The sequence below is a fragment of the Aethalodelphis obliquidens genome, unplaced genomic scaffold (genome assembly GCF_003676395.1).
Source record: "Aethalodelphis obliquidens isolate GAN/ISIS:26980383/991018 unplaced genomic scaffold, ASM367639v1 scaffold66, whole genome shotgun sequence".
NCBI classification, from domain to species: domain Eukaryota; kingdom Metazoa; phylum Chordata; class Mammalia; order Artiodactyla; family Delphinidae; genus Aethalodelphis; species Aethalodelphis obliquidens.
In genome coordinates, this window is record NW_020838010.1 from 493,895 (window position 1) to 519,588 (window position 25,694).

The 25,694-nt window shown below is 37.1% G+C and overlaps 1 protein-coding gene across 6 annotated transcripts in view; it reads right to left on the reverse strand.

Annotated features, from left to right (window-relative positions):
* RBM41 (RNA binding motif protein 41) overlaps positions 1-25,694 on the reverse strand; it is a 66,396-nt gene that overhangs the window by 18,943 nt on the left and 21,759 nt on the right. For all 6 annotated transcript variants that reach the window (XM_027089461.1, XM_027089459.1, XM_027089458.1 and 3 more), the window contains one exon: positions 5,972-6,375. In XM_027089461.1, the coding sequence (XP_026945262.1) occupies positions 5,972-6,375 (404 nt within the window). The remainder of the gene's footprint in view (positions 1-5,971; positions 6,376-25,694) is intronic.

Here is a 25,694-nt window from a genome sequence, read left to right on the forward strand (position 1 = left end):
TGCAAAGCAGAGGCTCTATGCATGCGGGCTTCAGTAGTTGCAGCACTTAGGCTCAGTAGTTGTGGCACGCAGGCCCTAGAGCATGCAGGCTTCAGTAGTTGCAGCACATGGGCTCAGTAGTTGTGGCGCATGAGCTCTACAGAGCGCGGGCTTCAGTAGTTGTGGCATGTGGGCTCAGTGGTTGCAGCTTGCGGGCTCTAGAGCGTGGGCTCAGTAGTTGTGGCGCACGGGCTTAGTTGCTCCGCGGTACGTGGGATCTTCCTGGACCAGGGATCAAATCAGTGTTCCCTGTATTGGCAGGTGGATTCTTAACTGCTGGACCACCAGGGAAGTCCCCACTACTAGAATTTTTCTGACGTTTTCCTATGGTTATATTGTGGTTATGGATTACTAGGAGGAAGACTACAGAGAAAAAGTACAATTTTTATCACATCATATCAAACACACATACTATCAACATGATTTATGATTGATCTTCGCTTCAATCACCTGAGGCAGTGTTTGCTGGGTTTCTACACTGCAACATTACTTTTTTTTTTCTTCTGTATTTCCATACTGTACTCTTTGCAAAGAAGTCACTAAGAGTAGCTCAAAACTAAGAAGTCAGGAGTTATGCTTCCCTTCCTTGAGGTGGAGCATCTACATAAACTATTTAGAATTCTTCTTCATGGGATATTTGTCTCCTCTCCCCCATTTATTGATTCATTCAGTCATTTTATTATCAGTATTGACTCATAGATATTCTATACTTTGGGTTATAATCCAATATTAATTTAGTTTGTTGTACATTCCCTGTTTTTGTTTGTTTGATAAACTATTTTTCTTCCAATTTTAAATGATTGTTCTTCCTGGATACAGAATTCTAGGTGGGTGTTTTTCCTTTCATCACTTTAAATATTTTACTCTACTCTCTTCTTGCTTGCATGGTTTCTGATGAGAAATCCAGTATAATTATTATCTTTGTTCTTCTATAGGTAGAGAGTTTTTCTCTGGCCATTTTCAAGATTTTCTCTTGGTCTTCACAGTTTTCTGTGTTTGAACATGATATGCTTAGGTGTATTTGTTTGGTATTTATCCTACTTTGTGTTCTTTGCTTGGATTCTGAATCTGTGGTCTGGTGTCTGTCATTAATTTTGGGAAATTCTCAGCCATTCTTACTTCAAATATTTCTTCTGCTCCTTTCTTCTTCTGCTATTCCAATAATGTGTATGTTACACCTTTTGAAATTGTCCTTGGATATTCTGTTACTTTTTTTTTTTTTTTGTGGTATGTGGGCCTCTCACTGTTGTGGCCTCTCCCGTTGCAGAGCACAGGCTCCGGACGCGCAGGCTCAGCGGCCATGGCTCACGGGCCCAGCCGCTCCATGGCATGTGGGATCTTCCCGGACCGGGGCACGAACCCGTGTCCCCTGCATTGGCAGGCGGACTCTCAACCACTGTGCCAGCAGGGTAGCCCCTGTTACATTTTTAAAGTCTTTTTGTAATCTCTTCATTTCAGTTTGGGAGGATTCTATTGACGTAACTTCAAGCTTACTAATTCTTTCCTTGGCTGTATGCAGTCTGCTCATGAGCCTATCAAAGGCATTATTTCTTTTTCTTTTTTTTGGCCATGCCGCATGGCTTGCGGGAATCTCAGTTCACTGACCAGGGATTGAACCTGGGCCATGGCAATGAAAGCCCAGAATTCCAACCACTAGGCCACCAGGGAACTCCCAAAGGCATCATTTCTGTTATAGTGTTTTTGATTTCTTGCATCTTTCTAGAGTTTCTATCTCTCTGCTTACATTATCCATTTGTTCTTACATGTTGTATACTATTTCTAACAGACTCTTTATCATATTAATTATAGTTATTTTAAATTCCATATATATGATCATTCAAAAACCTACGTTGTATCTCAGTTTGGTTCTGATGCTTCTTGTTTCGTCTCTTGAGACTGTGGTTTTTCTTTTAGCATGCCTTATCATTTCTTTTTTGCTGAAAACCAGACACAATGCATAACATAATAGAAACTGAGATAAACAAGTCATTAATGTGAGGTTTTATGTTAATCTGGCTAGAAGCTGGGCTGTGTTTAATGTTTACTCTAGCTGTAGGTGTCAGAGGTTTTTCAATTTCCTCTAACGTCCTTGTTTTTGTCTCCCTTGTTTTCTTTGGGTTTCCCTAAAAACGTCTTAGAGTCTGAGTCTTGCAGGTCTTTCGACTGTAATCCACAGTTAACGTACTGAAGCCCTGCTGATGTGGTAGTAAGGTGTGGGGTATGGGAAAACATTCTGCAATCCTATAATTAAGTTTCAGTCTTTTATTGTGCCCATGTACCCAGCCTGTAACCTTCACAAGTATTTCACAGCTTTTATTCTCTTTCTCTTAGATGAGACAGTAAGGCTAGAGGAGCCTGGAGTTGGATAATTTCCCTTCTCCCACACTAGAGAAGGCTTTGGTAAAGTTGTTTTACTTGCTGGATATCTCTTTGTTAAGTAGAAGATCTGGTTGTATTTCAAGTTGATTACTTTTCCTGTCACCATGCCAGAAGCAGGAGACTTTTTCTTGGCTCTTCACACTGAGAACCCAGTGGAGTTCCTGAAGGTAAAAGTCATGAAAATGTGGGGACCCCCATAGACTGTGGCCCCCAGGTGTTTGTTACTCAAACACTAATCTACACTCTGCTTCCTGCAATTTGTCAAAGTTACCACTTAAGTGTTCCTACCAGTTTATGGCTCTAGTGCTTTCTGCTCCTGATAAGCAGATCTGGGCTGTCACTCTTTGTAATTGCCTGTCTCTCCAGATTTCAGGATTGCAGTTTGCTCTCTTATGTCAAATCCCCAATGGGTCCAAGAAAAGTCATTGATTTTTAGTTTGTTCAGCTGTTCTTCCTGTTCTAAGAGAGCAGTGATGACTTCTAAGCACTTTACATGTTGGCACTGAAACCCAAAGTCTGCAACAAACTTTTTTGATTCAATATTATTTGAGTTTCATCCATGTTGATACCTGTAGTTCTATTTCATTCATTTTTTCTTCTGTATAGTATTCTATTTTATGAATATACCATGCTTTATCCATTCTCCCGCTTATGAACATGTATGTTGTTCATAAACAATGCTACTATGAGCATCCTTATAACATCTAATGTGCGTGTGTAAGAGTTCCCCTAGGATAGATACCAAGAAGTGGGATTACTGACTTACAGTGTATGAGCATCTTTCATTTTACTAGATATTGCCACAATGTTCTTGAAAGTGGCTGTACTCATTTGTATTCACCCAGCGGTATATTAAGAGTTCTTACTGTTCCATACGTTCACCAATACTTGGCACAGTCAGGCCTTTAAATGTATGCCAACATCCTGGGTGTTAAATGGTATCTCATTGTAGTTTATTTTGCATTTCTTTGATTACTAATGAGACTTTATAAGTTAATTGTCCATTCATGTTTTCTCCCCTGTGAATTGCCTGTTCATATTTTCTGGCCATTTTTATTGGGTTGTTTCTCTTTTTCTTATTGATTTGTAGGGAAAGATTTCCTTAAAATGTCTCAAAAAGCACAAACCATCAAATAAAATACTGATGATTTAATTACGTTACAATGAAAGACTTCTGCTTAACAAAAGAAATCAGAAACAATGTTAAAAATATAAGCTACTCACCAGGTGCAGCAAGGGTTTGTATCCAGAATTTTAAAATAAAATCTATAAATAATATCAAAAACTAAATAATCAAAATCTATAAATAATATTAAAAACTAAATAATCAAATAATGGGCAAAGAAACAGAACAGGCAATTCATAGAAGGTTCCTGAAAGACTAATGAATGTATAAATACATGCAGAACTTCATTGGAAATCAGGAACATGCAAATTAAAACCATGAGATACCTTTCAAACACATTAGACTGGCAAAAATAAAAAGTCAAAAACTTTAAAGTCTTAGCAAAGATGTAAAAGAGATTTCTTAAACCCTGCTCATGGAAGTGAAGATACACATACCCTATATCACAGGAATTCCACTCCTAGATATGTAATACAGAACAGTGATTCTTAAAATGTCACTCTCAGACCAGCAACATCATCAGTATCTCCTGGGAAACTGGAAATGCAAATTCTCAGGCCCTACTCCAGATGTATAGAACAAAAAATTCTGAGGGCGGAACCCAGCAATCTGTGTTTTAACAAGTCTTCCAGGTGATTCCGCTGCACACTAACATTTGAGAATCACTGCAATAGAGCAATATTTTTCTGGCCTTTTTGACTGAGATGTATAGGAAGAAATGCATTTTATATTCTGGCCCACATACATATCACACACACACATATAAAACAAAAGCTTCAAGAAACAATAATCATCCTTACTACTCTATGGAATGCACTTTGATGTTTTCTATTCTATTTCATTTCTTTAAAAAATTGCTGGTTGTGACCTACTAATAGTAAATTAAAATTTGAAAACCTGTCCTAGAGAAACTCCTGTACATATGCAACAGGAGATATGTACAATAATGTTTGCTGCAGAACTGTCTATAACAGAAAAAAATGAAAAGAAAAAATCTTCAGGAGAATGGATAAATGAATTATAGTATCTTTCTACAACGGAACGCTACATAGTTCCTTATATCTTTAGAAATAAATTTCAAAAACATGTATATTGAGTCAAAAAAGCAAGTTGTAGAAGGGTATGTACAGTATGATATCATCTATATATTTAAAAAATATGTAAAACTATATGTTGTTTATGAATATATAGATATATAGTAAAAATATAAAAACACGGATGGGAACAATAAATAGCAAATACAGGATCGTGGTTACCACTGGAAAGGAGAAAGAGGAATGGGATTGGGGAGGGATACACGAAAGTCTTCAGGCGTCTCCATAAGGCCTTATTTTTTTTTAATTAGGCATATATGGAAACTGTTAAGAATTGATAGAGAATTCCCTGGCGATCCAGTGGTTAGGACTCTGCGCTCTCATTGCCAAGGGCCTGGGTTCAATCCCTGGTCAGGGGAACTAAAATCCCACAAGCTGCGTGGCATGGCCAAGAAAAAAAAAGGCAAGAATTGATAAAGATGGCTGGCTTGGTACAAAGGTTTTTGCTATATTATTCTCTGTAACTTTTTATAATGAGTAATATTTCATAATAAAAAATAAATAAAAATCAAGCTACCCTTGAACATCAAGAATATATTAGAAATGCAATCATTCAAAGGAAACTGCTTTAATATTCCTTACTTACGATGCTTTGTAAAAATTCAGGGACAGCCAGAAGCTAACATTATTTTTTTAGTTTTGTTTTTTAAATTAGACACAATCAAGTATATACTCCAGGGGCTTGTGTTGCTTCTTTGAGTGACATGATAATGAAATTTTCAATTCTGTATGTAACACATACCATGAATGTGAAATAATGATATGATCAACAAAACAAGGATTATTTACAACTTTTCTTAGATATTTGCCAATTCCTCAAGGCTTAGAGGCCCTGTGCTTTCACTTTGCTGCTTAGCTATCAGCAACTTAAGTCATATGTCATATAAAAGCCAGGTGGAGCATTCTGAAGAGAAAACTCATGTGGTAATAGTAAACCCTACTCACAACCAGGCACCATGGCTACCAGATATGGTGGTACTATGAATACTACTTGATTTATTAGTAGCCTAGGAAATTAGAGGTCACTTTTTTTCAGTTGAGGGTTTCTAGTGGGTATGGACTAGAGTCCATCAAGAGTCTGATCAAGATTTCTTTAAAAGTCTAAGAGTAGCTTAAGACCTTAGAAAACCACAAAGAACATCATAAGGAAATATGTTACTTATACAGTCAGAGCTACTTATATAGCAGAGAATGAATAGTCAAGGTTAAGGAAAAACACAATCACTGTGCCTATGTCATGATTCTTTGGTATAATCAAAGCTAATATAAAAGTATTACTTTAGGTAGAAGTAAATTAAAAAAACCCATTTTTTTTTCTTGGTTTGGCCTATACCTTGTTTGGCTCCCCTGGATTATATGAAGAAAACATAGGAATTTTTCGGATCTCTTCCTCTGACAAACGATTTCTCTGGATCTCATCTTCTGGGACAAATTCTATTGGCTGCGTCAGCTTCTTAGGCCCCGTCCAACACTGCTCAGGTGAATTATCAATAACTTTTGCCACATGGAGACTGGGACCTTTACCCTGTGCTGCCTGTTTTCCCTTGTCCTGGAGTAATGACGGGTTCTCAGCTGTGCCACTATCTCCCACTGATGTAGCTGAGACCAGTGAGTGGGAAGCAAAGGGTTCACCTCTCATTAGTTGGAACTCTTCAAGACGTTTTTTCATTATCATCTCTTGGTAAAAATTTTCCAGGTTGTTCATGGGATCACCTTTGTTCTTCTTTTGGGATTCATCTGGATCAAGACAAAGAGATAGGGAAGTTCTACAAAGCCTACCAATACAACCTTTGACAAATTAATAAAAATTAAAATTTGAATCTCAGATAATGAAACTCTGCTGGGGCAGGTGTTTACAACCTGTGAAAAATGACAATAATATATAGCTATGTTATTACAGTGCATCTTGGGCAAGGCTGGGCTTATGGTAAGGCAAGTGAGGCACCTGGGGTACAAAATTTGAGGTGCTCACTCTCAGGGTCATGCAAGTACATGCATCTAACTGATAAAGACATTTGAAAAATGTTAGTATGGCATTATCACACTTCACAAAATTAATAATAATTCCTTAGCATTATCTACTACTGAGTTCATATTCAAATGGCCCTGATTTTCTCAAAGATATCTTTTTACACTTGGTTTAGGATCTAAACCAGCCATTGGCTGTTATATCTTTTAAGCCTCATTAAAAAAACAAACAAACAGTGCCCCTTCTTTCCCACCCCTCCAACCTGTTTCTTCCCCATCCCATTGATTTATAGAGAAACCACATCATTTGTTCATAGAACAAATGAATTTGACTGGCTGCTCCTCATATTATTTAACTTGTTCCTCAATCCCCTCTATTTCTTACAAACTGGCAGTTAAAACTAGAGCTATGCTTTCAATGTGGCCACTAGCCACATGAGTCTATTTAAATTAATTTTTAAAATGTCAGTTCCTCTGTTAAATTAGGAATATCAAATGCTCAACAAGCACATGTGGCTAGTGGATACCATAATGGGCAGAATAAAGACCATTTACATCATTGTAGAAAGGTGAATTGGATAGTGCTGATTTAGATTTGGGTTCAATATTTTTAGGCAAGAATCCTCCTTATATTATATAGATGTGTATTTCCTATTACATCATGTCATAAGGCACATAATGTTTAGTGGTCCCCTTTCTAGTGATGCTAAAATTGATCAGTGGATTCAGGTGGTATTAGTCTGATCTTTCCATTATGAAGTTTTCCCATTCACATTTCACCTAAGGGGTTTTGCATCTATTGATGACCATTGCCTAAATCCATTAATTTATTAAGAGTTGTAAAACGGGGCTCCCCTAATTCTATTATTTATTTTGTACTTATTATTTCTATTATTTCTTCTGTATTTATTATCTGGAATTCTATAATGGACTTACCGTCATCAACTATGTGGTTTCCCTACATACAGTTCATACAGCAAAAGCAGGATAAATGCTTGATTTGCTCCCCATTATTTACCAACTATAAAAGTAATGAGTTGGTACTTTTTTTTTTTTTTTTTGGCGGTATGTGGGCCTCTCATTGCTGTGGCCTCTCTCGCCGCAGAGCACAGGCTCCGGACGCGCAGGCCCAGCGGCCACGGCTCACGGGCCCAGCCGCTCCGCAGCACCCGGGATCCTCCCGGACCGGGGCACGAACCCGCGTGCGCCCCCTGCATCGGCAGGCGGACTCCCAACCACTGCGCCACCAGGGAAGCCCAAGTTGGTACTTTAAAAGTGTTAAAAATGATTATTTTTAGTATAATTGTGAGACCTGTATTTTCATATATTTGATGTGTTTCAATTAAATGTAGTCATTTTTTTTAGTAGTCAAATTATCCCACTCAGGACTAGTGAAAGTCCCTTAAAATTGGCTCCTGTATTGCTTTCCAGTTTTCTGGCACAGCAAGATGTCTTAAGCTCATCTTGCATATTTCTTGACTCAAAGCTGGAATATTTCTCTAAGGACCACTGGCTCCTGTTAGTGGGAAATAGTGTTTAGAAACCACAATACGTTGCTAGTTCTGTTCATAAATGTTGAGTTGTTGTTGCTTCTAGGCCTTTTCAGTGAACAAAGGTAGGAAAATTTTTACGAAAAATAAATCATAAATTCATACTGGTATTTCCACTTCAAATTTAAGATTACAAGGTTTTAACTCAAGCTCCTTGATTTTTGACTTGTATCTCTTTTCACATGTGCTTAAGATATTGGCTCCTAATGATATTAACAAAATTATTTATTAGCTTTTTCCTACAATATATAGAACTTTTAAGTGTCAGTAACAATACTAATATGGTTATCAACAATACTAATATGACTATCAACAACAAAACTACTTAATACAGTTTTATAATTCTTTGCAGTTACTTTTGACCTTAAAATATATCCCATTCGGAATATACAAATACTGTTTTGAAGTTATTTTAAATAATTATTTTCTCTATATGGTTATGCTACCAACTTTATTCATAGTTAGGCTCATTTGCTTCAGGCTGTTTACAAATGTTAAGGATTGATCTTTTTTCCCTTTTGATTAAATTTTTAAACTACACAAAACATTTACATGGGTCTAAAGTGAAAACTGTGTTATACAGTACCTTCACAGAAGTCTCACTTCCACCTCTGTCCCCTTCATCCCATTCCTTTCCTTCTCCATAAGTTATAATTTTATTAGGTTTTGGATTTATGGTTCCATTGTTTATTTTTTGAAATATAAGCAAATAGGCACAAACACACCACACATATTTATGTGTATGTGTGTGTGTGTGTGTGTGTGTGTGTGTGTGTGTGTGTATATATATATATATATATATATATATATATATAAAATTCATTACACCCCCTGTCCTACGTAAAAGGTAACTTACTTCACTTTCTACAATTTACTTTTTTGCACTTAGCAATATATCCTGGTGATAATTCCATATTAATGTATAGAGCTCTTCCCTTTCCTTCTTATAGCTGCATAGTACTTCATTGTGTGGATGTACAATAGTTTATTCAACTACTCCCTTACTGATGCACCTTGGTGTTGTTTCCAGTCTTTTCTGCTATTGTGAATAATGCCCTGACAAACAGCCTTCTGCATACAGGATTTTGTATTTTCTCAGTATATATTTGAAATAGATTCCAAGAAGTGGCACTGCTGAGATAAAAGGCAAATGTGTATGTAATTTTTCTATACATTGCTAAATTCCACTCTGTAGGAATTGTACTATTCTGCATTTCCACCAGCAAGGTATAAGAATATTTATGGAAGGATTTCTTAACACTCAAAAAGCATCAACCATTAAGGAATATATCGACAAATTCAACTACATTAAAATTAAAAGCTTCTGTTCATCAAAATATCCTAAACAGAAAAATCACGGAATGGAAAAAGATATTTGCTATACAAATAACTGATAAAGAACACAATCATTAGGAAAATGGGCAAAAGACAGAAAAAGGTGCCTCACAAAAGAGGAAATACACTGGCTAATAAATATATGCAAAAGTGCTCAATATTAGAATTCAGGGAAATACTAATTAAGAAGGGAATACCATATTGGCAAAAAATAAAAAAGAATACCAATACCACATGTCAGTGAGGCTGTAGAGCAAATGGAGCCCCCATACATTGCTGGTAGGAATGTGCAGCCACAGTGCAAATCACCATGACATTACCTACTAATGCTGAATATATGCTCATAATATGACCCATCAATTCCACTCCTACATATATACCCTAGAATAATTTGGGCATAGTGCACCAGAATACAATAATAAGAATATTTAGATCAGTACTATTTATAACAGGCCTGAAACTAGCAAAAATATAAGTATCCACCTAAGAAGAATCAATTATAAAATTGTAGTAAGTTTATATAATGAAATCCTATATTACAACAAAAGTGAACAAATTTTGGTTACATATGACCAAGTGGATGAATATACTAATGTATATACTCAAAAATATTTATTCGGTGACTATTATGATCCAGGTAGTATTCTAGGTTCTTGGGACACATTAATAAAACAAAGATCCCTATCTTCAAAGAACTAAGTAAATTATATGGTATGCTAGAAGGTTATGAGTGCTATGAAAAAGAAAAAGTACAGCAGCATAAGGGATAACTGGAAGGGCTAGAAGGTGGTGGTAGTGTTGGTTGCAATTTTACTGTTGGTCTGAGTAGGTCTCATTGAGAAGGTGACATTTGAGAGAAGCCTTACAGGAAGTGAAGTAATCTATCATCCTGATATTGGAGTGAGGGTTCCAAGGTGGGAGTATGCTTCAAAAAAATTTTAAAGTCTGAAATCAAAGTATTTCTCTGACCATAATGGAATCACATTAGAGATATACTACTAGAAGAAATCTGAGAAAATATAAATATCTGGAAATTAAACAACACACTTCTAAATAATCCATAGGTCAAAGAACTTCCATAGGAGATTTTAAAATACTCTGAACTAAATGAAAATGAAAACACAACATAATACTTACGGATACAGATAAAACAATGTACAGAGGAGCTTCTGGGAAGATGGTGGAAGAGTAAGATGCAGAGATCACTTTCCTCCCCACAGATACACCAGAAATACATCTACACGTGGAACAACTCCTACAGAACACCTACTGAACGCTGGCAGAAGACCTCAGACCTCCCAAAAGGCAAGAAACCCCCCACATACCTGGGTAGGGTAAAAGAGAAAAGAAAAAACAGACAAAAGGATAGGGCCGGGACCTGCACCAGTGGGAGGGAGCTGTGAAGGAGGAAAGGTTTCCACACACTAGGAAGCCCCTTCGCGGGCAGAGACTGCGGGTGGCGGAGCGGGGAAGCTTCGGAGCCACGGAGGAGAGTGCAGCCACAGGGGTGCGGAGGGCAAAGCGGAGAGATTCCCACACAGAGGATCGGTGCCGACCGGCACTCACCAGGCCGAGAGGCTTGTCTACTCACCCGCCGGGGCGGGCGGGGCTGGGAGCTGAGGCTCGGGAGAGGACTGGGGTTGGCGGAATGAACACAGCCTGAAGGGGCTGGTGCACCACGGCTAGCCGGGAGGGAGTCCAGGGAAAAGTCTGGACCTGCGAAGAGGCAAGAGACTTTTTCCGCCCTCTTTGTTTCCTGGTGCGCGAGGAGAAGGGATTAAGAGCGCTGCTTAAAGGAGCTCCAGAGACGGGCATGAGCCGTGGCTAACAGCGCGGACCCCAGAGACGGGCATGAGACGCTAACGCTGCTGGTGCCGCCACCAAGAAGCCTGTGTGCGAGCACAGGTCACTATCCACACCCCCCCTTCCAGGGAGCCTCTGCAGTCCGCAACTGCCAGGTTCCCGGGATCCAGGGACAACTCTCCCAGGAGAACGCACGGCGCGCCTCAGGCTGGTGCAACGTCACGCCGGCCTCTGCCACCGCAGGCCCGCCCCGCATCTGTGCCCCTCCCTCCCCCCGGCCTGAGTGAGCCAGAGTCCCTGAATCAGTGGCTCCTTAAACCCCGTCCTGTCTGAGCAAAGAACAGTCGCCCTCCGGCGACCTACACGCAGAGGCGGGGCCAAATCCAAAGCTGAGCCCCTCGGAGCTGTGAGAACAAAGAAGAGAAAGGGAAATCTCTCCCAGCAGCCTCAAGAGCAGTGGATTAAAGCTCCACAATCAACTTGATGTACCCTGCATCTGTGGAATACATGAATAGACAACGAATCATCCCAAATTGAGGAGGTGGACGTTCAGAGCAAGATTTATGATTTTTTCCCCTTTCCCTCTTTTTGTGAGTGTGTATGTGTATGCTTCTGTGAGAGATTTTGTCTTGTATAGCTTTGCTTCCACCATTTGTCCCAGGGTTCTGTCTGTCCGTGTTTGGTTTTTTTTAAAATTCTTTTCTTAATAATTATTTTTTATTTTAATAACTTTATTTTATTTTACTTTATCTTCTTTCTTTCTTTCTTTCCTTCCTTCCCTCCTTTAGACAACGAATCATCCCAAATTGAGGAGGTGGACTTTGAGAGCAAGATTTATGATTTTTTTCCCCTTTTCCTCTTTTTGTGAGCATGTAAGTGTATGCTTCTGTGTGAGATTTTGTCTGTATAGCTTTGCTTCCACCATTTGTCCTAGGGTTCTATCCGTCCGTTTTTTTTCTTAATAATTACTTTTTTATTTTAATAACTATTATATTTTATATTACTTTATTTTATTTTACTTTATTTTCTTTCTTTCTTCTTTTCCTTCCTCCCTCCCTCCTTTTTTTTTCTTTCTTTCTTTCTCTTTCTTTTTTTCTTCTACTAATTCTTTCTTTCTACTTTTTCTCCCTTTTATTCTGAGCCGTGTGGATGAAAGGCTCTTGGTGCTGCAGCCAGGAGTCAGCACTGTGCCTCTGAGGTGGGAGAGCCAAATTCAGAACCCTGGTCCACAAGAGACCTCCCAGCTCCACATAATATCAAAAGGCGAAAACCTCCCAGAGATCTCCATCTCAACACCAGCACCCAGCTTCACTCAACGACCAGCAAGCTACAGGGCTGGACACCCTATCCCAAACAACTAGCAAGATGGGAACACAACCTCACCCATTAGCAGAGAGGCTGCCTAAAATCATAATAAGTCCACAGACACCCCAAAACACACCACCAGGCGTGGACCTGCCCACCAGAAAGACAAGATCCAGCCTCATCCACCAGAACACAGGCACTAGTCCCCTCCACCAGGAAGCCTATACAACCCACTGAACCAACCTTAGCCACTGGGGACAGACGCCAAAAACAACGGGAACTACGAACCTGCAGCCTGTGAAAAGGAGACCCCACACACAGTAAGACAGGCAAAATGAGAAGACAGAAAAACACGCAGCAGATGAAGGACCAAGATAAAAACCCACCAGACCTAACAAATGAAGAGGAAATAGGCAGTCTACCTGAAAAAGAATTCAGAATAATGATAGTAAGGATGATCCAAAATCTTGGAAACAGAATAGACAAAATGCAAGAAACATTTAACAAGGACCTAGAAGAACTAAAGATGAAACAAACAACAATGAACAACACAATAAATGAAATTAAAAATACTCTAGATGGGATCAATAGCAGAATAACTGAGGCAGAACAACGGATAAGTGACCTGGAAGATAAAATAGTGGAAATAACTACTGCAGAGCAGAATAAAGAAAAAAGAATGAAAAGAACTGAGAACAGTCTCAGAGACCTTTGGGACAACATTAAACGCATCAACATTCGAATTATAGGGGTTCCAGAAGAAGAAGAGAAAAAGAAAGGAACTGAGAAAATATTTGAAGAGATTATAGTTGAAAACTTCCCTAATATGGGAAAGGAAATAGTTAATCAAGTCCAGGAAGCACAGAGAGTCCCATACAGGATAAATCCAAGGAGAAATACGCCAAGACACATATTAATCAAACTGTCAAAAATTAAATATAAAGAAAACATATTAAAAGCAGCAAGAGAAAAATAACACACAAGGGAATCCCCATAAGGTTAACAGCTGATCTTTCAGCAGAAACTCTGCAAGCCAGAAGGGACTGGCAGGACATATTTAAAGTGATGAAAGAGAAAAACCTGCAACCAAGATTACTCTACCCAGCAAGGATCTCATTCACATTTGATGGAGAAATTAAAACCTTTACAGACAAGCAAAAGCTGAGAGAGTTCAGCACCACCAAACCAGCTTTACAACAAATGCTAAAGGAACTTCTCTAGGCAAGAAACACAAGAGAAGGAAAAGACCTACAATAACGAACCCAAAACAATTAAGAAAATGGGAATAGGAACATACATATCAATAATTACCTTAAATGTAAATGGACTAAATGCTCTCACCAAAAGACACAGATTGGCTGAATGGATACAAAAACAAGACCCATATATTTGCTGTCTACGAGAGACCCACTTCAGATCTAGAGACACATACAGACTGAAAGTAAGGGGATGGAAAAAGATATTTCATGCAAATGGAAACCAAAAGAAAGCTGGAGTAGCAATTCTCATATCAGACAAAATAGACTTTAAAATAAAGACTATAAGAAGAGACAAAGAAGGACACTACATAATGATCAAGGGATTGATCCAAGAAGAAGATATAACAATTGTAAACATTTATGCACTCAACATAGGAGCACCTCAATACATAAGGCAAATACTAACAGCCATAAAAGGGGAAATCGACAGTAACACATTCATAGTAGGGGACTTTAACACCCCACTTTCACCAATGGACAGATCATCCAAAATGAAAATAAATAAGGAAACACAAGCTTTAAATGATACATTAAACAAGACGGACTTAATTGATATTTATAGGACTTTCCATCCAAAAACAACAGAATACACATTTTTCTCAAGTGCTCATGGAACATTCCCCAGGATAGATCGTATCTTGGGTCACAAATCAAGCCTTGGTAAATTTAAGAAAATTGAAATTGTATCAAGTATCTTTTCCGACCACAACGCTATGAGACTAGATATCAATTACAGGAAATGATCTGTAAAAAATACAAACACATGGAGGCTAAACAATACACTACTTAATAACGAAGTGATCACTGAAGAAATCAAAGAGGAAATCAAAAAATACCTAGAAACAAATGACAATGGAGACACGACGACCCAAAAATCTATGGGATGCAGCAAAAGCAGTTGTAAGAGGGAAGTTTATAGCAATACCATCCTACCTTAAGAAACAGGAAACATCTCGAATAAACAACCTAACCTTGCACCTAAAGCAATTAGAGAGAGGAGGACAAAAAAACCCCTAAGTTAGCAGAAGGAAAGAAATCATAAAAATCAGATCAGAAATAAATGAAAAAGAAATGAAGGAAACAATAGCAAAGATCGATAAAACTAAAAGCTGGTTCTTTGAGAAGATAAACAAAATTGATAAACAATTAGCCAGACTCATCAAGAAAAAAAGGGAGAACACTGAAATCAACAGAATTAGAAATGAAAAAGGAGAAGTAACAAGTGACACTGCAGAAATACAAAAGATCATGAGAGATTACTACAAGCAACTCTATGCCAATAAAATGGACAACCTGGAAGAAATGGACAAATTCTTAGAAATGCACAACCTGCCAAGACTGAATCAGGAAGAAACAGAAAATATGAACAGACCAATCACAAGCACTGAAATTGAAACTGTGATTAAAAATCTTCCAACAAACAAAAGCCCAGGACCAGATGGCTTCACAGGCGAATTCTGTCAAACATTTACAGAAGAGCTAACACCTATCCTTCTCAAACTCTTCCAAAATATAGCAGAGGGAGGAACACTCCCAAACTCATTCTACGAGGCCACCATCATGTTGATACCAAAACCAGACAAGGATGTCACAAAGAAAGAAAACTACAGGCCAATATCACTGATGAACATAGATGCAAAAATCCTCAACAAAATACTAGCAAACAGAATCCAACAGCACATTAAAAGGATCACACACCATGATCAAGTGGGGTTTATTCCAGGAATGCAAGGATTCTTTAATATACGCAAATCAATCAATGTAATAAATCATATTAACAAACTGAAGGAGAAAAACCATATGATCATCTCAATAGATGCAGAGAAAGCTTTCAACAAAATTCAACACCCATTTATGATAAAAACCCTGCAGAAAGTAGGCATAGAGGGAACTTTCCTCAACATAATAAAGGCCATGTATGAGAAACCCACAGCCAACATCGTCCTCAATGGTGAAAATCTGAAAGCATTTCCACTAAGATCAGGAACAAGACAAGGTGGCCCACTCTCACCACTCTTATTCAAAATTTTGGAAGTTTCAGCCACAGCAATCAGAGAAGAAAAGGAAATAAAAGGAATCCAAATCGGAAAAGAAGTAAAGCTGTCACTGTTTGCAGATGACATGATACTATACATAGAGAATCCTAAAGATGCTACCAGAAAACTACTAGAGCTAATCAATGAATTTGGTAAAGTTCAGAATACAAAATTAATGCACAGAAATCTCTGGCATTCCTATACACTAATGATGAAATATCTGAAAGTGAAATCAAGAAAACACTCCCATTTACCACTGCAACAAAAAGAATAAAATATCTAGGGATAAACCTACCTAAGGAGACAAAAGACCTGTATGCAGAAAATTATAAGACACTGATGAAAGAAATTAAAGATAATACAAATAGATGGAGAGATATACCATGTTCTTGGATTGGAAGAATCAACATTGTGAAAATGACTCTACTACCCAAAGCAATCTACACATTCAATGCAATCCCTATCAAACTACCACTGGCATTTTTCACAGAACTAGAACAAAAATTTCACAATTTGTATGGAAACACAAAAGACCCCGAATAGCCAAAACAATCTTGAGAACAAAAAACGGAGATGGAGGAATCAGGATCCCTGACTTCAGACTATACTACAAAGCTGCAGTCATCAAGACAGTATGGTACTGGCACAAAAAAAGAAAGATAGCTGAATGGAACAGGATAGAAAGCCCGGAGATAAACCCACGCACATATGGTCACCTTATCTTTGATAAAGGAGGCAGGAATGTACAATGGAAAAGGACAGCCTCTTCAGTAAGTGGTGCTGGGAAAACTAGACCAGTACATGTAAAAGTATGAGATTAGATCACTCCCTAACACCATACACAAAAATGAGTTCAAAATGGATTAAAGACCTAAATGTAAGGCCAGAAACTATCAAACTCTTAGAGGAAAACATAGGCAGAACACTCTATGACATAAATCACAGCAAGATCCTTTCTGACCCACCTCCTAGAGAAATGGAAATAAAAACAAAAATAAACAAATGGGACCTAATGAAACTGCAAAGCTTTTGCACAGCAAAGGAAACCATAAACAAGACCAAAAGACAACCCTCAGAATGGGAGAAAATATTTGCAAATGAAGCAACTGACAAAGGATTAATCTCCAAAATTTTTAAGCAGCTCATGCAGCTCAATAACAAAAAAACAAACAACCCAATCCAAAAGTGGGCAGAAGACCTAAACAGACATTTCTCCAAAGAAGATATACAGACTGCCAACAAACACATGAAAGAATGCTCAACATCATTAATCATTAGAGAAATGCAAATCAAAACTACAATGAGATATCATCTCACACCAGTCAGAATGGCCATCATCAAAAAATCTAGAAACAATAAATGCTGGAGAGGGTGTGGAGAAAAGGGAACCCTCTTGCACTGTTGGTGGGAATGTAAATTGATATAGCCACTGTGGAGAACAGTATGGAGGTTCCTTAAAAAACTAAAAATAGAACTACCATATGACCCAGAAATCCCACTACTGGGCATATATCCTAAGAAAACCATAATTCAAAAAGAGTCATGCACCAAAATGTTCATTGCAGCTCTATTTACAATAGCCTGGAGATGGAAACAACCTAAGTGTCCATCATCAGATGAATGGATAAAGAAGATGTGGCACATATATACAATGGAATATTACTCAGCCATGAAAAGAAACAAAATTGAGCCATTTGTAATGAGATGAATAGACCTAGAGTCTGTCATACAGAGTGAAGTAAGTCAGAAAGAGAGACAAATACCATATGCTAACACATATATATAGAATTTTAAAAAATGTCATGAAGAACCTAGGGGCAAGACAGGAATAAAGGCACAGACCTACTAGAGAATGGACTTGAGGATACACAGAGGGGGAAGGGTACGCTGTGACAAGGCGAGAGAGAGGCATGGATATATATACACTACCAAACGTAAGGTAGATAGCTAGTGGGAAGCAGCCGCATAGCATAGGGAGATCAGCTCGGTGCTTTGTGACCGCCTGGAGGGGTGGGATAGGGAGGGTGGGAGGGAGGGAGATGCAAGAGGGAAGAGATATGGGAACATATGTATATGTATAACTGATTCACTTTTTTATAAAGCAGAAACTAACACACCATTGTAAAGCAATTATACTCCAATAAAGATGTAAACAAATATAAATAAAAAAAAATAAAATGCATCATGCACTCTGTGCGTGATGTTGTCACTGGCCAAAAACAAAAAAAAAAAGAAACAAACAAAAAACAATGTACAAAGCTTTAAACACTTATATCAGTAAAGAATGTTTTCAAATCTATAATCTGAGCTTCCAACTTAGGAAAGTAGAAAAAGAGCGAACTAAATACAAAGGAGTAGGAAGGAAATAATAAAGATTAGGGAATCAGTGCAACACAAAACATTAAAAGTAGAGAAAAATCAATGAAACCAAAAGCTGGTTCTTTGAAAAGATTAACAAAATGGCAAACCCTTAGCTAGACCAACCAAGAAAATAAGAGAGAAGACAAAAATGACTAAAGTCAATAATTAAAAGGGAGGCATCATTACTGACCCTATAGAAATGGAAATGATTAAAAGGGAACATTAATTATAACTTTAGGCCAACAAATGAGAAAGCTTAGATGAATGAACAAATTCAAAGGAAGATATAAATTAACAAAGCAGTCTCAAGAAGAACAGCTGAAAAACCTATAAGATATACAGGCTGAATTAGTAATCAACAAACTGCTCACAAAGAAAAGTCCAGGTACGGATGGTTTCATTTGTGAATTCTATCAAATATTTAAGAAATAATATCGACCCTGCACAAACACTTTCAGAAAATAAAGGGGGAGGGAATATTTTCCAACTTATTCTACTATGTCATTATTACACCGAAACCAAAGCTAAGGAAAGACATCACAAGAAAAGAAAACCACAGACCAATATCCCTCATGAAAACAGACACAAAAATCCTTAACAAAATATTAGCAAGCTTAATCCAGCAACATATAAAAATGATTATCATGATACACTTATAAGTGTATTTATCCCAGGAATGAAAGATTGTTTTCACATAAAATATGTCATGTTAACAGATTAAAACTTTAAACCACATGCTCACTACAGTAGGTGCAGAAAAAGTAGTACAAAAAATCCAACACCCATTCATGATTTTCAAAAAATCCTCAAATAATTAGGAATAGAAGGGAATCTCCTGTACGTGCACGTGGTAGGCACCAAAGATGCCTGCATCCTACACCCTAGGATCTGTGAAAATGTCTCATGGTAAAAGGAACTCTGCAGATGTGATTAAGTCACTGATTATGCAGGTGATCCCAATGTAATTTACAAGGGTCCTTATAAGAAGGAGGAAGAAGAGTCAGAAACAGTAGGAGAGGTAGGATGGAAGTAGAGGTTGGAGTAATGTGAGGAAGGGGCCATTAACCAAGCAATGCAGGTGGATTCCAGAAGTTGGAAAAGGCTCTCCTAGAGAACCCCAGAAGAAATGCAGCCCTGTGGACATCTTGATTTTAGGACTTTTGACCTCTAGAACTGTAAGAGAAAAATTCTGTGTTGCTTTAAGCCATTAAATTTATGGTAATTACAGTACCCATAAGAAAGTAATATACTGCTAAAGAGCATGCACAAAAACCCTAGAGGTAAGATCATAGTTAATGGTTAAAAACTGAATGTTTTCCCCCTTAGACTGGGAACCAGATAGGAAAGGAAAAAATAACTGTCTTTATTCATAGGCAACATGATTGTCTATGTAGAAAATCCTAAGGTATGCACTGAACTACTATAGCTAATAAAAGAGTTTAGTCACAGAATACAAGATGGATATACAACTGTATTCCTATATATTTACATGTAACAACCAGAAAATGAAATAAGAAAAATTCTATTCATAATATCCTCAAAATGAATAAAATATTTAGAACTTAGTAAAAGAAGTATATATAATCTGAAAAATTCAAAACATTGCTGAAATAAATTATAGAAAATCAAAATAAAGGAAGATGCATTCCATATTCATGGATTAGAATATTCAATATTATTAAAACAGCAATTTCCCCAAATTGAATTACAGATTCAACACAATCTGTATAAAATTCCAGCAGGCTTTTTTTGTAAAAAAGTTGACAAGCTGCTTCTAAAATTTACATGGAAATACAAAGGAACTAGAATAACCAAAGCAATTTTGAGAAAAAGGAACAAAATTGGAGGAGTTACACTATCTGATTTTGAAACTTACTATAAAGGTAAAGAGATTCAGAGCATAAGGATAGGCATATATACAGTGTACGCATATAGATCAATGGAATCAACATGAGTGTCCAGAAATAAACACTAACATTTGTGATCAACTGATTTTTCTACAAAAGTGCCAAGAAAATTCAATGGGGAAATAATCATCTTTACAATTAACAATGCTGGGACAATTGGACATACACATACAAAAATATGAATTTTGATTCCTTATCTCACACAGAAAAATTAACTCAAAATTAATAATAAATATAATTGTAAAGGCTAAAACTATTCTAGAAGAAAACATAGGAGAATATCTTTCTGACCTTGAATTAAGCAAAGATTTCTTAGATATGATACCAAAAGCACAAGTCATAAAAGAACAAATTAATAAATTGAACTTCATTAAAATTAAAAACTTTTGTGCTTCAAAAAACACCATTAAGAAAACAAAAAGAAACAGACTGGAAGAAAATAATTGCAAAGCATATATCTTGTAAAGGACTTGTATTCAGAATACATAAAGAACACTTACCACTCAATACTAAGAAAACAAACAACCCAATCAAAAACTGGGTAAAAGATTTGAATAGACATTTCATCAAAAAAAGACATACGAATGGCTCATAAACACTTGAAAAAGTATCAAGATTATTTGTTACTACAGAAATTTAAATTAAAACTACAATCAGATAACAGTACACACCCACAAGAATAGCTGAATAAAAAAATATGCAATAGTAAGTGTTAGCAAGGATGTAGAGAAGTAGGAACGCTCATACATCACTGATGAAAAAGTAAAATGGTGCCTCCATTTTACTTGGAAAACAGTTGGAAACATTGGAAAACAGTTTGGCAGTTCCTCAAAAGTTTATACATAGAGTTACTGTATGACCCAGAAATTCTATTCACTCAAGAGAAATGAAAACATATCCACACAAAAACCTGGACATGAATGTTTACAGCATTGTTCATAACAGCCCCAAAGTGGAAACAACCCAGTGTCATCAAGTGGTAAAGGGATAAACAAAATGTGGTATATCTATACAACGGAAAACTATTTAGCAACAAAAAGGAATGAATTGCTGATACATGCTACAACATGAGCAAACTTCAAAAACATCATGCTACCTGAAAGAAGCAAAATTTCAAAGATCATATATTATAAGATTCTATTTATATGAAATATCTAGAAATGACAAATTTGTAGAGACAAAGGTTTAGGGTAGACATGGGAGTAATTTACCACAAATGGGTTCAAGGGAATTTGCAGTCATGGAAAAGTCCTAAAATTGGATGTAGTAATGATTGATAATTCAATAAATTTAGTAAAATGCACCTAATTGAACACAATAGGTGAATTTCATTATATGTAAATTATATACCTAATAAAGCTGTTTAAAAATTAAGAAAAAAACCTATTCAGTTTCACAAAATGTTAGAATAGAAAACAGAAAATATACATTAAAGAACAATTAAATGAATGAAAATATATACCATATTTACATTCCAAGATTTGAAGATTCATACTATAAACAAGTCAATTGTCCTTAACTGATTTCCTTGATGGAATCTCAATCAAAATCACATGAGAGGGCTTCCCTGGTGGCGCAGTGGTTGAGAGTCCGCCTGCTGATGCAGGGGACCTGGGTTCGTGCCCCGGTCTGGGAAGATCCCACATGCCGCGGAGCGGCTGGGCCTGTGAGCCATGGTCACTGAGCCTGCGCGTCCGGAGCCTGTGCTCCGCAACGGGAGAGGCCACAACAGTGAGAGGCCCGTGTACCGGGAGGAAAAAAAAAGAAGAACTTTTATTCATGAAAAGAAACCATAAAGGCAGTGAAATGATAAGCCAAAGAATGGGAATAGACAATTTCAACACATATAACCAACAAAGAGCAAGTATCCACAATGATAAAGAACTTTTTTAAATTTATAAGAAATGCATGTAAGATTAGAGATGAAGTTTGGAGATAAGACTATTCATGACATATAATCACAACACTTTTCTACCTCCCTCTTCTCTGTAGCAGTACTGAAGGTAAGTAGTTATCATTGAGATCTGCCATATCTACCATAGGGCTTTGGGGCTGAACTACTGCTTTGATGCATACCTAGAGTGACCTCTGAAACAAGACTGCATCTGGACACAGATAAAAACAGATGGAAAGACATTCATGCAGGAAACAGACATTTCTACATTTGCTAAAAGGGCAAAAGAATTGAACGGCCATTTCACAAAGGAGGCTATCCAAATGGTCAATAAATGTCTGAGAAGGTTTCCAACCTCATCAAGAAAATGAAATTAAAATCACAATGAAACAAACAACATAGACCTGGACTCCTGAAAAATATCAATGTTCTGAAAATCAGACACACAGACAGATATGTGCAGGTGCACGCACACACGCATGCACACACACACACATGCAGAGTCAACAGAACTATTCTAAAGCAAAGTAAATGCAATGTGTGATGCCTGATTGCATCCTGGATTTAAAATTGAGAAATCTAATTACAAACTCTATGTTAGATAATATTAGTGTGATAATATTAAATATCTTAAGATCATAATACTGTGATAATATAGGAGACATTTTGTATTCTTAGGAGATACATAATCAAGTATTTAGGAGTAAAACTTCTTAATGTCTCTTACTTTCAAACAGTTTAGTGATAAACCACGCACAAACACACACACACAAACCATTCTCATGTAGATGAAAAGAGATGTAAAGCAAATGTTGCAAAATGTCAACAGTTGTTGAATGTCGGTGAGGGGTATGGATGTACTATTCTTTCAATTTTTCTCCATGTTTGAAATTTTAAAAATAGAAGGCATGGAAAATAACACTTTACTAAAGACTAAGAAAATAAAAAGCAATATAAATGAATGCTAATTATTAAGAAAGGGAAGAAGAATACAATGAAATATAAGCAAATACCCATCAGATTAGAGTCTGACAATACGCAGCATGGACAAGGATATGGAGCAACCTGAACATTCACACATGGTTGGTGGAATTTTAACTTGGGACAATCCCTTTAATAGATGTAAAGAGAGTTTACATCTCTTAAAGCTGAAGATGTGTGAACTCTTCACCCCTCAATTCCACTCTTAGACCCTGAGAAACTCTTGCACATGTGTCCCAGGATACATGTACAAGAATGATCACAGTAGCAGCACTGATACTTATACCCACACAAATGGAAACAACTCACGTGTCCAACCACAGTAGAATGGATAAAGGTTGGTATGTTCAGATAAAGGAATACTATACTGCAATGAAGAGGAATGAACTATGGCTACACATTTCAATATGAATAAATCTCAAAAATATAATGTTAAGTAGAAAGAAAGACCCAATAGAATACATATTGTAAAATTCATTGGTATAGTGCTTAAAAACTGGTAAAACTGAACACGGTTTAGTGCTGTACGTATGGGTGGTAAAAATACAAAGAAATACATAGAAATTACTATCACAAGTCTGGACACTGGTTATATCTGATGGGCAGGGGGTTGTGATATCATTTTTTTTTCATAGTTACAATTTTTTTATTTAACTATAGTTGATTTACAATATTGTGTTAGTTTCAGGTATATAGCTTCAGATTCTTTTTCATTATTGGTTATTACAAGATATTGAATATAGCTCCCTGTGCTATATAGTAAATCCTTGTTGTTATACATAGTGGTGTGTAGAAGTCTATATCCAGCAAAAATTATCCCTCAAAAGTGTAGGAGAAATAAAGATTTTCTCAGACAAACAAAAACAACTTACTCTGCAAGAAATGTTAAAAGAAGTTCTTTGGGGAGAAGGAATATAATATAGGGGCAAAACTTAGATCTACATAAAGAAAGGAAGAGTATTAAATAAGCAATAATATAAGGTAAAATCAAATATTATTTTTCATTTTCTTAGTTGATCTAAACAATAAGTGTTCAAAATAATAATAGTAACAATGCGTTGTGTGATTATAGCATAGGGGTAAGTAAAATTAACAGGGATTGTGATTTCTGAAGGGCATACGGCGACTCTTGGAGTATTAGCAAGGTTTTATTTATTGATCTGACTGAACATATGTTTTAAGTACTCTTTGTCATGATCCTTTTCATTATCCCTTCCAAATTTATGTCCACCCAGGACGTCAGAATGTAATCTTATTTAGAAATAGAGCATTTGCATATATAATTAGGTAAGACGAGGTCATACTGGATTAGAGTGGGCCCTAAATCCAATGACTGGTGTCCTTTTAAGAAGACCATGTGAAGACTCAGAGACACAGACACACAGGGAGAATATCATATGATGACAGGAGCAGAGACTGGAGTGAAACATCTATAAGCCAAGGACTGCCAGCAACCACTAGAAGCTAGCAGAGAGGCATGGAACAGATTCATCCTCACAGCCTTGCCAACACCTTGATTTGAACTAGCCTCCAGAACTGTGAAAGAATAAATTTCTGTTGCTTTAAGCCATCCAGTTTGTGGTTTTTTGTTACAGCAGCCCTGGGAAACTAACACCTAAAACTGTAGAAGTGGTTTTGGAATTGGGTAATGGATAGAGGCTAGAAGAATTTGAGGTGCTTGATAGCAAAAGACTAGTTACCTTGAAGAGACCATTGGTAGAAATATGAATTTTTTTTCTTGAGATTTTTTTTAACATCTTTATTGGAGTATAATTGCTTTACAGTGGTATGTTAGTTTCTGCTTTATAACAAAGTGAATCAGCTATATGTATACATATATCCTCATATCTCCTCCCTCTTGCGTCTCCCTCCCACCCTCCCTATCCCACCCCTCTAGGTGGTCACAAAGCACCGAGCTGATCTCCCTGTGGTATGTGACTGCTTCCCACTAGCTATCTATTTTACATTTGGTAATGTATATATGTCCATGCCACTCTCTTACTTCGTCCCAGCTTACCTTTCCCCCTCCCAGAAATATGAATGTTAATAGCAGTTCTGGTGACTGCTCAGAAGGAAGTAAAGAGGACAGTAGAGAAAGCTTCTATCATCTCAGAGAATACATATATCATCATGAACAAAATGCTGGTAGAGATATGAACATTAAAAGTGCTTCTGGTGAGGCCTTAGAAGGAAATGATGAACATGTTATTAGACACTGTAAGAAAGGCAATCTTTATCATAAAGTGGCAGAAACTTGGCTGAATTGAGTTCTGCTGTTGGGTCGAAAGTGTAACTTATAAATGATGAACTTGGATATTTAGCTGAGGAGATTTCCAAGCAAAGTGTGAAAGATGTAGCCAGGTTTCTCACTGATGCTTATAATAAAATGAGAGAGGAGAGAGTTAAATTGAGTAAATATCTGCTTAAAAAGGAATCAGCACTTGATGATCTGGAGAATTCTCAGCCTACCTAGACAGCATGCTCTGGAAAAAGGGCCAATGGTGTGGCTGGACAAACTTTCACTGAAGAGATTAGGTGTGTGATGCATGGATCAAATCAACCACCTCAGAAGCCAGGAATAGACAAGGGGTTATCCAGAAAGGATCTGTGAAGAATCCTCATATCTAACCGTGTGGATCTCTTGACATACACAAGAG